At 43.1% G+C, this 14,512-nt stretch overlaps 1 protein-coding gene across 1 annotated transcript in view; it reads left to right on the top strand.

Annotated features, from left to right (window-relative positions):
• The window catches only part of TTC27 (tetratricopeptide repeat domain 27), a 131,328-nt gene that overhangs the window by 78,969 nt on the left and 37,847 nt on the right, over window positions 1-14,512 (top strand). The window contains exon 13 of the mRNA XM_024552639.3: window positions 6,947-7,174. Coding sequence (XP_024408407.2) covers window positions 6,947-7,174 — 228 coding nt within the window. The remainder of the gene's footprint in view (window positions 1-6,946; window positions 7,175-14,512) is intronic.

The raw sequence follows: 14,512 nt of genomic DNA, 5'->3' as shown, positions 1-14,512 counted from the left end.
CGTCTGGGGCTGTTGTTAGGTGAACATACGCACTTACGATTATTGTATCTTCTTGACGGAGTGAACATTTATCATTAAAATATGCCTTTCTTTGTTGCACTAACAATGTTTGTCTTAAGGTGTGTATTTTGTCTGGTATTAGCATAGGCACTCCAGCTCTTCTTTGGTTTCTGTTTAGGTGATGTGTCTTCTTTCATTTTTTCCCCCACTTTGTGTGTCTGAATCTAATGTGTTTCTCTTGTAGACAACATTTAGTTGGATCATCTGAAAAATCTTTTCTGTTACTCTCTGCTGCGGATTGGAATGTTTCATCCTTTACATTTAATTCATTTACTGATAACATAGGAGGTATGTTGGTCATTTTGCTGTTTTCTATATTAGTCTATGTCTTTTTTATTTTCCCATTACTGCCCTCTTTTTGGCTAAATGGGTATTTTCCAGTGTACCATTTTAATTCCCTTATCATTTCCTTTGCTGTTGTTTTGAGTTATTTTCTTTGTCATTATACTAGGGATTATTCAAAATAGCAGATTTCAGGTGTCTGTAAGACTCACTGTCCTTAGAAGTGGTTTCTAATGATTGCTTCTTTGTTCCACGTAAGGTCCATGCATTCTTGCTTCTTTGTATGTTTTTGTAATTTTTATTGAAAATTAGATGCTTAATGTAATGTGGCAACTCTGGAAATCAAGTTGTTGCTACTTGTGTTGTATTTTGTTTGGTGATGTTTCTTGACTCGTCATGTAAAATACAGGGTGGGGCAAAAGTACGTTTACAATTGTTCATATGGAAAATAATACAATAATAATAATACAGGAATAAACCGTATTTCCCATACTCACAACCATAAACCTACTTCTGCCCTACCCTGTAATAGTCTTTGTCTTGTGTAGCCACTGAAATCTTAGGCTGATTAGCTTAATAGTCAACTAATCGTTAGACAGAAAATTTCTTCAATGCCTAAATCAGCAAGTCCCCCAAGTCTTTACTAATGGGCTCTGTGTGTGTGTGTGTTTGTTTGTTTTCTGGCATGTTTTGCCTTAACTTTCTCTAACTGCTTGTGCAGAGCCTTCAAGGTCAGCCCGAGGGGAGAGCTTAGGGCTTTCTTGGTTCTTTCTCGAACATACGCACCTGAATGGTTTCCTAGATTTCCATAACTTTTTTGGTGGGCAAGCTCAGAGTTAGGTTAAATAAAGACAGCCACCAGACAGGTTATATAAAGATAATTTTCTGGGCTTGAGTCTGTAGAGGAGCCACAAACCCATTCTGTTCCCTCTGGTGGCTGCCAGGCTGCTCTTCTCCACGAAGGCCTGCTGTGGGTTTTCAAGACTGCTGCGGACTGGAGAAGAGGGAATACGAATGGGATACGTTAAAATGACAGGAGGCTTGTTGTTCTTACCAAGATTTTGCCTTTTTCTGAATAAACACTCGCTGAATTTTTTCAGGTCTTTGGTTAATTTCCAGAGTTCCCAAAAAGTTGATTTTAACATTTTTTTTTTGCCTGTTTTCTTGTTGCTTTTATAGAGCAGGGAATTTTCAGAGTGGTGGTTCCTTATGCCACCATTTTTGCAGATGTCTGCTTGTGGAATATAGGGCTGGTATTGAACCTGATTTTCAACTTGGTATCTTTGTTATGGGGCGGACCAGTTGACCAAGGAATCTAAACTCTTATTTCTTTGTCTTAAAAATGGGCATATTAGTATCTACCTTTCAGAATTATTGTAGGTATTAAGTGAGACAATGCATGTAACAATGTAGTGGGTAAAAACTAATCAGTAAATTTTGTCAAAAGAAAGGACGCATAAGGAGTTTCAAAGGCAAAAAGGAAAAAAGATTGTATCATTCAGGTTTTATTTATAAAAGCAGAGCCACTTTTTGGAAATACTAAAGGAATTAGATCTAACAAACGTGGGAAGAAGAGCTGGGCGCAAATGAAGGTGTGGAAGAGAGAGTAAGAGGATGACATAAAAATCATTTGCCAGTCCACTTGAAGTGTCTGCGCAGGTAGGTAAGTCAGAACTTACGGGGAATCTGAGAAGCCAACAGCCTGTGGGGAGCCATTGTATCTGTGTAGCTACCAGCCCTGTGGGTCCACAGTGAAAGGTGTGTTGGTGGGCCCTGGGTTGCTGTTGGTTTTCAGGGCCAATAATTGGAAAGGCAAGCTGGACACACAGAGCAAGGATGAGCTGGGATCTTCAGGACATTGCTTTATGTTTTTTGACACTGTGTTTAACCACATCAGCCTTCCAAGAATAAAGGCTGTTGCTTTACTTCTGTCTTTCAAATTCCTAACAAGTTCCCCTTCTGGCCAACTCTAGCGGGAAATCTGAAGGGAGAGGGATTATAGGAAACATGGTTTCCAGCTTAAGCAAGTTGACATATACACACAGTACACACGGGTATGCCGTGACTTAGCCCTTTTAACGTGGGGGTTTACTTATTTGGAAAGTGCCAAACTACTAACAGGTACAGAGAATTTTGTAGATTGTGTTATGTAGTTAAAAAAGAATTTTGATTTGGGGAAACTTAGTTTCTTCAGTAGAAGTTTGGATATTAAAATTCTCAGAGCATATAAGAACAAAAATAACTAGTAACATAAACATTTATTTTACATGTCTGCTTTATTTAATACATGAGTTCTGTAGAGGTAATATATCAAATGAATTTTTATAAATTGAATATTTTCCTAATAACAAGTTACAGTATTAACAGTATGATAATTTCCAATTGGTTTTTGATTGACATTGCCACACAATTTTTTTTAAATTTAGGTTTCATGAGTTTTATTAGCATGATGTTGTTGAGGTCATGGACTGGTGAAGCTAATGGGATGGTGAGACAAGCAAGATTCTTACAGACTAAATTATACCACCAAGTTCATGTAATTCTGAGGCAAGATAGGAAAGTGTACTTCTCTTAGTGTGGTGAAAGCCCACTCTGTCTGGTGTTGTCTGGTTATTAGGTAAAACCCACATCTGCTGTATCAGTGCTTGGTTACCAAGTCTCAGCAGCTGTGATGGTTGGCCCCAGATCACGTCTGGGACAGTAGCTATAACTAGGTCCCCCATCACACTACGTTTATGGCAACCTCGGACATTTTCCAGGGCCCATCTGGGTTCTGCTCGGTTTAAATGGGCAGGCTAAACCGCCCGTAGAACCATATATACAAACACACACTTCACAGTATCTTTCAAGTTTTTCACGGTGGGGTGCATTTCTGTGGCTTGCGTAGATGTGCAGTATCACTTTGGATTTTTTTTAAACGGGGGACAAACCCCCAGGAGCTTTCCCTTGGCCCTTTATTCTTCAGTAGCACTCACTGCAGGCTCTGCTGGTTGTTGATATTTCCAATTCACCTCTGCCTTCAAGGTTGGGCGGGTCAGAGACTTCCTAGGCCCACCATGGGTAGACTGACTTCCATAAACCCTCTACCTCGTCATGGTGGTGTTCTGGGACCCCAAAATTAGCATTAACTGAGAGCTAATCAGCCAGGATACTGTTACCTGGTAAATGGTCACAATTACTCCTTTGGGGAAGACTAGGGGAGAAGAATTATGGTATATATTTGTTATGTTATTCAGAGGCTCCGAGTCTGTGAAGTGACCCAGGGATAGGAGTCAGGTGAACAGTGCTTTAGCCTGGTGACTCAGGTCACACATCTGGTCTCCATGCCTCAATGGTGATCATGTCTTCTTTCTTCTTCCTCCCTCTCCTCCCTGTCCTCTATTTAAAATACAGATCAAGTTTGAATTTAGTTGTCTGTCCATCTAATTTGGTCCAAGTCTTCATGATCAGCCACCACCTGAGATCCATGCTAGCTACACTGTTATAATCACTCTGGCTGTGCCTGTTGCAAATAAGTACACTCATCTTGCTTCCAGGATTGAAGCCAGTCTCCATTACCTTGTGTTCTAATCATCGCTATTGAAATCAGGAAGCGCATTTCCATAGAGGGATCTTCAGGCTTTTCTCCCAGCTTACTTGGGACATCTGCAATACTATAGCACTTTCAAGGATGCTGGTCCTCCCATACTTAATTTATTTCTCAAAGCCTGGGTTCTCATGGGGGGCGTAGTTAGGGGTTGCAAATGATAAATTAACAACAACCTTTTTCTTAGATGTCAGATTGTTTCCTCCCCATGACACCAAGGAATTTCTGACATCTGAACTTTAGTTTTGACCATGTTTGAGTCAAGGTCTTAGTCAAGCAGTTGAGCAAATGGTGTAGAGCCGTCTCCAGCTGCTTGAGTTAGCACTGTGAATGGAACATTTCTGATGGGCGTCTAAATTCAGCTGATTTAAAATTATGATCCTCTTTGCCCATGGTCTTAACACCCTTAGTCTCTTTTTCCGCATGGTCCCAAGGTTTTCCCTCTAGAAGTGAACACTATCTTGCAGTTCTTTTTGTGTGTAAGTCTACTGATTTGTCTGGAGGCAATGAGGGATAGAAGGGGTCAGGTGTGAGGAGGACTGGCCTTCTCTTGCAAGGTAACTCCCCGAACTGCAGTCATTGCACTGTCTTCGAGCATGATGGCACTTGTCTTATCAGATGTGGGAGGGCTGTCCCTGCTGGACACTCAGGAGGGTGTAGGGGTTTCTGTTAGGCAAATCACCCCAAAGGTCCCCATTTAAATCAATCCTTTCTTCCTCCCTCCCTCCCTCTTTCCCTCCTTTCCTCCTCCCTTCCTCCCTCCCCCCCTTCCTTCCCTCCTTCCTTCCTTCCACACTGGATTTATTTTGTGTCTTGTGCTTTTATTAATCAGTGACCTTCTTTGCTCTAACCATCTTGCTTTAAACGACCGTTGCAGTTATTACTGCTGTGTAACAAACCCTGTCAACTTAGGTGGCTTAAAACAACAGTAAAAATTTATCTCTAATTGTTTCTGTGGAACAGAAATTTAGGACCAACTCGACTGGCCAGTTGTGACGTGAGAAAGGTGAGGCGATACAATATTAAACGTACATGAATGTTGATAAATTGAAGGTGCACAGGAGTGACCCTAGAGCAATTATTAAAAAATAATAAAATGATGTGTGGCTAGAAGGCAAGAGAGGACATAAGACGAGTGACCAAAGCATTCTTGACTAACCCGGCCAGATGCCTGACCTGTCCCACAGAACCGGTGGGCCTGTAATTCGGCAATCCTGCAGGAGCAGCGCCCACAGTTGTCTGGCTGTATCAGCGTGACAGTTACGAGGGAAAAGAAATTCTTTTAGGCAAGCACAGACGTTCCCTGAGTGTCATTGTCTTTGTGTGAGCTGCGCAGGGAATTTTGAAGCGTCCAGCTGACCTTCCAGCCCTGTGTTCCCTCGCAGCTCCCTGTCATTCAGTGCCCGAAGCCTGGCATGACGGGGACGCCTCTTTCTAAGTGTCACCGGATATCATGGACTAACAGCGTCCTACCCTCCCACGATCACTGGATCCCCATTGTCTTTTAACTCCAACCAGATTAGATAACTAATCACAAATACTCATTTTCTGCAGGGGTGTGTTGCCTACAAGTACTTCTGTAACCAGTTACTATGATGGCCATTGTTTCATTGCAGACCACAAAATCCACTCAAACTGGTTAAAGCAGGAAAGAATGTATTAAGTGAATTAGCCTTCAGAATTTCTGGGAGGGTAGGGGTATCAAGTTTCAGTGCCAGGCTGCCAAGAGAAATGCCTTCCACTGCACTGAGATCTTTTCAGCAAAAATTCTGCTGTGACTACAGTGTGATACATTTTGGTTGAATACATCACACACATACATGTGTGTGTGTAAATATATATATGGTTAAATACATTAATAACTTGTATTATCTGCGAATAAAGGAATTATATGGGTTGTATTTTAAAACATTATATTTATTTTGGTTATTTGGGACTTAGATCTGTTTTTCCTTAGAATCTCTTACAAATTCTGGTTCCATTTTCAGACTCGTCTTAAATAGCCTTCATAACCCATACTGTATCAGAAGTGCAAAAGAGCCAGCACCCAAAGACAGTATTCCAGAAGTTTGGAAGCAGGCTGTCTTTTGAAAGATTGCACAAAAATTAGACTGCTTAAGTTAAGAATTATGGGTATGTCCAACCCAAAGAAAGTTCAATGCACAGATGGCACAACTGCAGTTACGTAGGTTAGGGAGTCCAAAGAGCCCATTAGCTCCTGCAGGGTGGTTCCTGCATGTTTATGCCCACTGAGGCTGTGGCTGTCTCGGCGACTCCACTGGGGGTTCTGAGAAGGTGTTGGTGTGGGAGAAGGGAAAGGAGCCCTACTGCCCAGCTTCCTGTTCCCCGCTGAAATTGACCAGAGGCAGGGTAATGGACGTGGGTGAGGACAGTGGACTGTCCTGTGGTAGCCAGGACAGAAGTAGCACGGGTGATGAGCTGCATGGGCACTGCGGGCCTGTGCAGCGGGTGCCTTTTAATGTCTGTAGGGAATGGCCATCAGGAAGCACGTAAGTCTTGCGATGGCAAGTTTTTTCTGTGAGGTGAGATGCAGTTTGGTTAAGAGACAGGTGTTTAACCATGCCTATGAAATTGTATCCCCTTCCTTCTTTTATACGTGTCTCAGCAATCCCAGGCTCCCTGAGCATACCATTTGCCATTGGGTAGATGTGAATTGGAGGTGTTGCTCTAACATGATCCCAGTGGTGGCAGCCAGAGCGGGGAGCAGAGCAATGAGGAGCTAAACGAGTCCCCCAATACCATGAAGGACACCTCTGCCCAGTGCTTCTCCTGAGGATTCTGGGTGCCAGGAAAGCAGCACTCACCTCTGATTTCTTATCCTCTTTCACTTGTACCACATTTACTTTTTATTGTCCCCTTCTTATTTAGCCTGTGTCCTAGATGCATGAAATAACTACGTCATTTCAAACTCTGACAACAAAATTTTGAATCTTGTGCATAAAAGATGTACATGTGCTTAAAAAATAGCAATTCCGTTCTTTCTGTTGTTATTTCTAGGCAGAGGAAATCCTTAGGCAAGAGCTGGAGAAAAAAGAAACGCCGAGTCTGTACTGCTTGCTCGGAGACGTCCTCCGTGATCACTCTTACTACGACAAGGCCTGGGAGCTGTCCCGGCACCGCAGCGCACGAGCTCAGCGCTCCAAAGGCCTCCTCCACCTGCGAAACAAGGAGTTCCGGGAATGCGTGGAGTGCTTCGAGCGCTCGGTGAAGATCAATCCCATGCAGGTTAGACAATTCATGAAACCCCATCTGCTCTCGGCACTAACTTTTTAAAATATTTTTATTCTTACTGAACGAGTACCCATTTCTGTCCTAATGACTGGTGAGCGTGTCCTTGAGATCTAAGAACTTCATCTCTGATAAACTTCTTGCTCGTCACCAAAAGTGGACGGGTATGGGTAGGCTTTTCCTTGTTCACTTTCTGCTGTGTTTCTCTTAGTGACTTTTCTTTTTGTTATTTCTGTTTGTCGTCCATAAGGCAAATGCAGATATTACAATTAGGTTCCATTTTCAGAAGACATGTTCGGAAGGAAAAGAATTGGAAGTAAAATTAGGTAGTACAGGACTCTACAAGTAATCGCTGAAACCCATAGTGAAAGAAACGCTTTTATGGAAATAGGGTAACTTAGAGTGGGTTGTTGATCATTGTAGGAAAAACTGTTCAGCAAGCATTTGCTACAAGCCAGGCACCTCATTGGATGTTTGGCCAGTATTTGAACCCAGACGGTCTGACTCCACAGCCTACACTGCTTTTTGTTTGAATTGTGGCAAAAAGCACATCACATAAAACCTTCCATCTTAACCATTTCTGAGTGCACAGTTCAGCAGTGTTATGTACACTCACACTGCTGTGCAAGTATCGCCCCACCCGTCTCCGCAACCTTTTTCGTCTTGCAGAACTGAAACCCTAGAGCCATTAAACAGTGACTCCTAGCCCCCTGCCCCCTAGTGGCTGGCAGCCATTCTGCCGTTTGCCTCTGAATCTGACTACTCTCAATACCTCACATGAGTGGAATCATACAGTATATTTGCTTTCGTGACGGCACAATGTCCATAAGATTCATCCGTGTTGTACCGCGTGTCAGAATTTCCTTCCGTTTTAAGGCTGAACTCCATGGTCTGGATGGACTGCATCTCGTTTATCCATTCGTCTGTCAGCAGGCACTTGGGTTGCTTCAACCTCTTGGCTACTGTGAAGAATGCTCCTGTGAACATGAGCATGCAGAAATGACCATTCTGGAACTTGGTAGACTTAGTGCATGTCTTCTACATTGAAAAAAGAGCAGAAGTACATTTTTTTTCTGACAGGTTAAAGCTAATTGTTTACTTTCCTCGCTCTGAGCAGTGACTGACTACCTTCCAAGTTAGCCAGCTGGTAAGCAGCCTGGAGAAGAGAGTAGGACAGGTGTAAGCACAGAATGTCATCGAAATTAGCAGTTGCTTTGGCAGCAAGGATGTTTAAAGTATGCTTAGGACTGGCTTTTGTTGACAGCTTTCTCTAAGTCAGTGGTTCTCAGCTGGGGATGCTTTTGCCCCCGGGGTATTCGGCATGGGGGTAGTCTGCTTCTGGCCTCTCCTGGCATGGTAAAGGACGAGCCAGCCTGAAACACCATGGTGCCAAGGTTGAGAAATCCTGCACAAAGTTGATTATAACGAGACTTTTTTTTTTTTTTTGGTAGAAAATAGAACTCAATGTTGTGTTATTAAATTTTACTTGTACTTTTATGGAAAACTGTATCATATCCTTGCTCATCTTAGTAGCCTCTGCCCATTACCTAACCACACCTGCCATAAAAGTAGGGAAAATAAATCCCTCCCGTAGCCTCCCATAGTCTAAGTTAAAGCAGTGCCAGGCACCTCACAGACCTGAAGTGTTCTCTCAAGCACTGTCTCTTTTCAACATCTGAGCATTAACACTTTCCTCCTGCCTCACTGGCTACTCTTTCTCAGTCTTCTTGGATGGTTCCTAGGTGTGCCCTATGGCCTAGTCCTCGGGCCTTCACTCTGTCTACACTCACTCCCTTCATTCATCTGGTTCATAGCTTGTAATAGCATCTTTACATTAACAACTCCCAAAGGTTTATTTTCAGTCCAGCCTTCTCCCTGAGCTCTAGACTCCTGTATCTAACGGTTTCTCCAGTCTTCACATTTGTTACTTTACCTTACATGTCTAATATAAAACACTAGAACTCCTATAGAAACTCCTAGAAGCTTGCCCTGCCAAGGTCCACCCCATGTGGTCCTAGAGTCATCTAAGCCATCAGTAAATCCTGGCAGAGCTACCTTCCAAATACATCTAGAATCAGACAGCTCCTTACCACCTGCTAGCATTCTCATTCAAATCCCGACTCTCTCTCACCTAATTAATGTATTGTCTCCTAACTGGTCTTTCGGTCTCTGTCCTTGTCCCCAGCTCCCTGTTCAGTGAACATCCAAGTCAGTCTTTTCAGATGTGTTGTCCTCTGCTCCATCGTCTAGTGACAGAAGCCAGTGTCCCTTGGTGGCTCTCAGGCTTTCCCCAGCTTGGCGCCTGTTGCTTCTTTCCCTCCTTTCCTCCTACTCTGCCCCTCACTCACCCCACATTAGTCTCTGTTCTCCCCTGAATATTTCAGGCACATTCCTGCCTCCGGATTTTAGCACCTTCCTTTTAGCTCCTGCTCTTCCTTTGCCTGGAATGTTCTTCCAGCTATCTGTGTACCTTGGTCCATGGCCTCCTTCAAGTCTTTGCTCAAATATCATTTTCTAGGAGAGGCCTTCGATGATCATTCTGTTTTAAACCACACTTCCACCGTAATTCCTTATTTCCTTCCCTGCCTTCCGTTTCTTCATAGCACTTAGAACCTTCTAATATTATGTATGTGCATTAGAAAAATTCCTTTCTCCTCCACTAGGATTAAATCCCATGAAGGCAGAGATTTATTTCTTTAAGTTCTGTTTGTATTTTTTAGTGCTATAACAGTACCTATCACATAGTCGGCATTCAATGAATACGTGTTGCGTTAATGAGTAAATAATATCTTTGACCAATTATTCAGTCAAATATATGCTGATTGTCTGGTGTGCACATAGCGTTGAGCCAGAGGTGAAGCAGCAGCAGCAGGTCACCAGACAGTTCAGTGCGTGCCCTTTGGCATGGTCTAGTGGAATGAACACAGACAAAACTAGCCAATAGCATGAGGCATCAAAGAAATACCAAGTGAGTTACCTGTAAAGCACTAGTTACACAGAAGCCAAAGAGGATATTTCTGTCTTTGGTAGACACTGGAGAGCATGTTGGATTTGCTTTGAAGGACAAAGTTTACTTAAAGAGGCTAGGGGAAGGGCAGTGTTGAGGGCATCCCAGGCAGGTGAGCAGTATAAGCAAAACCCTAGAAACAGAAGGAGAAGGGGTGTGTGTGTGTGAGTGTGCACTGGGGGGACAGAGGGGTGCGCGAGTGGGCTAGTTTTTTAGAGTCAAAGGGAGTAGAGCAGCAGGAAAGCCAGACTGGAGCCAGATTACAAAAGGTCTTAAATGTGAGGCTGATGTCTTTGACTTTTTATTTGGCAGATGGGGAGCCATTGAAGGATGGATTTGCGCTTGGCTTTGTTTTGCATGGAGGAATGTGGTGCGCATGGAGGTGATTTAGGAATATTGTTTTGGCAACACGGTGGCCATGGAAGATGCTAGATGTAGGCAGGGTTAGGAGACTGTAGCAAGAGTCTGGCGTGACTGTTCCCAGCGGGGAAAGAGCATCAGGAAAGAAGGGATGGATGTGAGGGAATTTGCATGGGCGGATTTGACACTGCTTAATGGCCTCATTGTATGATTTTGAATTAATTACTTAGAAAGACAAAAAAATGAGTTGTTCAGAGCAGTGCAGACAGATGTTATGCGAGGATATCTTGCAGTTTGCCACATGGATCTGATTCAGGCCGGCTGTCAGGCGTGCCAGAACGCGCAGCATTTGATGCTGCGGTTGCACAGAACTACTGCGAGAGGCGAACTTGAACACCACAGGCTTGTCAGAACTGCGGGCCAAGTTTGAACTGTCTCTGAAGAAGGAGAGCTCCTACGTGCTATGATCTCTGTTAAGTCCCGGAATACTAGGAAAACAGAAGAACTGAATCTAAAACATTCTACCCTCTTTTCTCACACATGTCCGCAATTAGATTTAATAACAAAATTTAGGCAAAATGAGAGTGATATTTGAATGGCTTTTGTTCATTGTAACAACTTTCTGAAATCAAACTGGTATAAAAACTCGAGTGTTTGGGATGGCCTGCAAAACTAAATGCATCGTCTTTACGGTGCATTTGTGTAAGAACCAGAAGGTGCGTGTGACATTTACAGCGTTTGTGCTTTGGAGATTGCTGGCTGTCACTCACTCACACATTCACCAGAAAAGTGTCAGTGACGTGCTATTAGAATTAGATATGAGTGAGGAATTGATTAAAATATATGAATACCTAAGCTAAATTAAAGTAATATTGATGCTGTGATATATTGCAAAAATGTGCAGATGTCATAAATGCATAGCTTGATTAATGTTCCCTTTGTTATTTCTAAATGTTCTGGTAGTCAGCATTTTAAATTTTTTATTTTTAAATATACAGTGTTTTTATTTTTCAAAAAAAATTTACTTCTGAAAATAGTTTTCAAATATAATGATCTTATAAATCCCTTAAAAATGATCTTATAAAATGATCCCTTATAAATGATCTTATAAATACAGTAAAACCAATTTGTTGATCAGCAATTTGTTTGCCAATAAATAAGGTCTTTTTTTTTTTTTAAGAATTTTGCTTTTTTTTTTTTAAGATTATTTATTTATTTTTAGATAGAGGGCAAGGGAGGGAGTAAAAGGGAGAGAAACATCAGTGTGTGGTTGTCTTTCATGCACCCCCTCCTGGGGACCTGGCCTGCAACCCAGGCATGTGCCCTGACTGGGAATTGAACCAGTGACCCTTTGGTTTGCAGGCAGGCACTTTGTCTTCTGAGCTACACCAGCCAGGGCAATAAGTTCTCTTTTTAAGTCATATAATTTTAATTATTTTTAATGTCCCATTCACTTTAAAAAATGTTGTGGTTTGAACACTACATTATGTGGTTGCTTAACTAAGTGTTATCGAGATCCTTCTGTGTCCCCGGGATGGATGTGAGAATGAGTTAGGCCGTGTCAGCCTATGAGCAGAGCGCAGAGTGTCTGTGGGAAGATGATAGGGGCAGAACTAGTTGGTGATGGGCCTTAAATGCCTTTCTTCAGGGTTATCTAACCCTCTAGATGTGGACGTCTGTTGTGGTTTTGAATAAAAGTGTGATGGGTCAACAGTGGTGTTATGGGAAGTTTAAATAAGAAATGAGTGTGGTGGAGGAGTGACCAGTGGCTTTAGTTGTGAGGATGGAAAGATAGCATGAGTTGAAGCCTCATTACAAAGGAAAGTTTTGGGGGCTTTATTCAGTGAACTGGCAGGGTGGAGGGAATCCAAGAGGACATTAGTTTTCTCAGTTGTCATGTTAAAAAGAAAAATGTCCCTATTGATAGATACGGGGAACTCGAGAGGAAGGGCCAAGACCTGCAGGAGAAGCCGATGTGATTTTGGATGTAGCCTGTGAAGAGCTGTTGCTGTGTCTAAGTAGAGGACCGACAGTTCACTGGACACAAAGCCTGAAGGCCAGGGGTGCGGCCAGAGCGGAGCCTACAGACTGGGGCTTCCCTGTGGAAGTGAGGGGAAGCCAGCCACGCAGGTGCATGTGTCCTCTGCAGACAGCTGTGCTGGAAGCAGACACCAGGCAGAACCCCGAACTCTGGGCCTCTCCAGCAGCTGGAGGTAGGCAGAAGAGAGCACCGGTGAAGCAGGATTCAGACAAAAACGCTCCAGAGTGTTGATCAGAGGGACAGAAGGACAGCAAGGAAGAGATGCGTGGGAGCTGAAGGAAGGCTACCGATGCTTTGGGATGATCCAGCACGTGACAGGGAGCGAGTCTCTGCGAGACCAGGGGATTTTAGAGAAACTGAGGCAGCCCTCCCCAGCCCAGTCTTACGTAAGACCAGACTTGCATGATACCATACTCCGTGGTTTTAATTATCCTGAGAGCTTACACTCTTTCTTGACTTGTAGGGGTTAGCTCTATCTTCATTTCAGTGTTGGAAAGAAGAAAATGTTTTTATTTGAAGTGGAGTTACAGAGTGTCTGTTGTGAACTTGTATTCGTGTTGGTGGGAAGACTCAAGGAGGTTGGAGCTTACATTCCAATGGGGAAGACGGGATGAACATATGCGAATAATATGTAGAGAAAAAAGAGATTCTTTCCTTTGGTTTCTTCATTGCTCATATTGGTAAGCAGTAAAAAATGAAACTCTTAAGGTCTGATGTGCATAACTGCCAAGAAACACAAGCACTGGGACAACATCTGGGCTGTAGCTGTGCCGGGGGCCAAGGGGCCGAGGGGCGTCTGCTGCCACAGACCGGGTTCAGAGCCCTAGTAACCCCGAGGGATCAGACGTAGGTGAATCACTGTGTTTCTCGGGGCATCAGGTCCCTCATCGGGGCATCAGGTCCCTCATTGGAAAGCGGAGATTATCATCCCTGTCTCTCTTTGCCGCTGGGAAAATTAGAGCTAAGCTGTGTCAAGTACTTAACATAGTTCCTGGCTCACAGCAAGGTCTCAGGCATGGATGTTACATAGTTGGATTTTTCCAGCCTGCCTGTTGCGGTGTGGTGGTAATGGTGGTAGAAAATCATTATTGCCTATTATCTGTAGCCTAAAGGTAGGGAGATAACAGGAGAGTCTCAAATGTAGGTGACACACCAGCACCTATGTTACCTCACACTATGAATTCTCTGGAGAGAGCGGGCAAGTATAAGAACTGTGATAACCAAATCTAGGACAGGAATAAGTAGAGGGCATTAAACAATTAATGGCCTATCCAGTAAAGGAAGAATGTGTGTATGAAATTTCATTGATCCCGTGGTTTAAAGGGAGACACTGAAATAGACGAATGTATTCCTTTAGAGAGAGAAAAGCTGGCAGGTTAAGACTTGTGTTTTCTTCGGGAAAAGAAGTTAGGACTTCGCAAATGAGAAGTTTGGTTACAAAAGAGTTGGTGGTAGACAGTTCTTAAAAAGATGAGTGCCCTGCATCGCTTTAGGAAAAGCTGCTACCAAAGAACATCGATATCCCTCGTGGGTTTGGCGTGGGTCACTCCCTATTTGATGAAACCACATTCAACAGCTTGTCGACATTCGGGGCCATGGGAACGAGTCAAGAATTAGAAAGGAGAGGATGGATTGTGCAGCATGGCGTTAGGATCCCATCAAAACATTAAACTCTGTTATATGTGACATCAGGAAAATTCAGTCACTCCTGCAAGGAGAATGAGCAAAAAGTGTGAAGAAACTGACTACTCAATCTGCAGAAACCTTAAAGGAGGAGGGAAGTTTGAGTAGTGGGCGCACGATGTGTTTAAGAAAGGGAATTGTGATGTATAACGAATGTCACCAATTGCAGATGTGTTTTAAATACTTTAGCAAAAATTAACTTTTTAATTATAAAACTAATCTTGCCCATCGTGTAGTGGTGCTT

The sequence above is a fragment of the Desmodus rotundus genome, chromosome 5 (genome assembly GCF_022682495.2).
Source record: "Desmodus rotundus isolate HL8 chromosome 5, HLdesRot8A.1, whole genome shotgun sequence".
Taxonomy (NCBI): domain Eukaryota; kingdom Metazoa; phylum Chordata; class Mammalia; order Chiroptera; family Phyllostomidae; genus Desmodus; species Desmodus rotundus.
The sequence above is the reverse complement of the archived record's forward strand: the minus strand, read 5'-3'. Positions and strand labels throughout refer to the sequence as shown.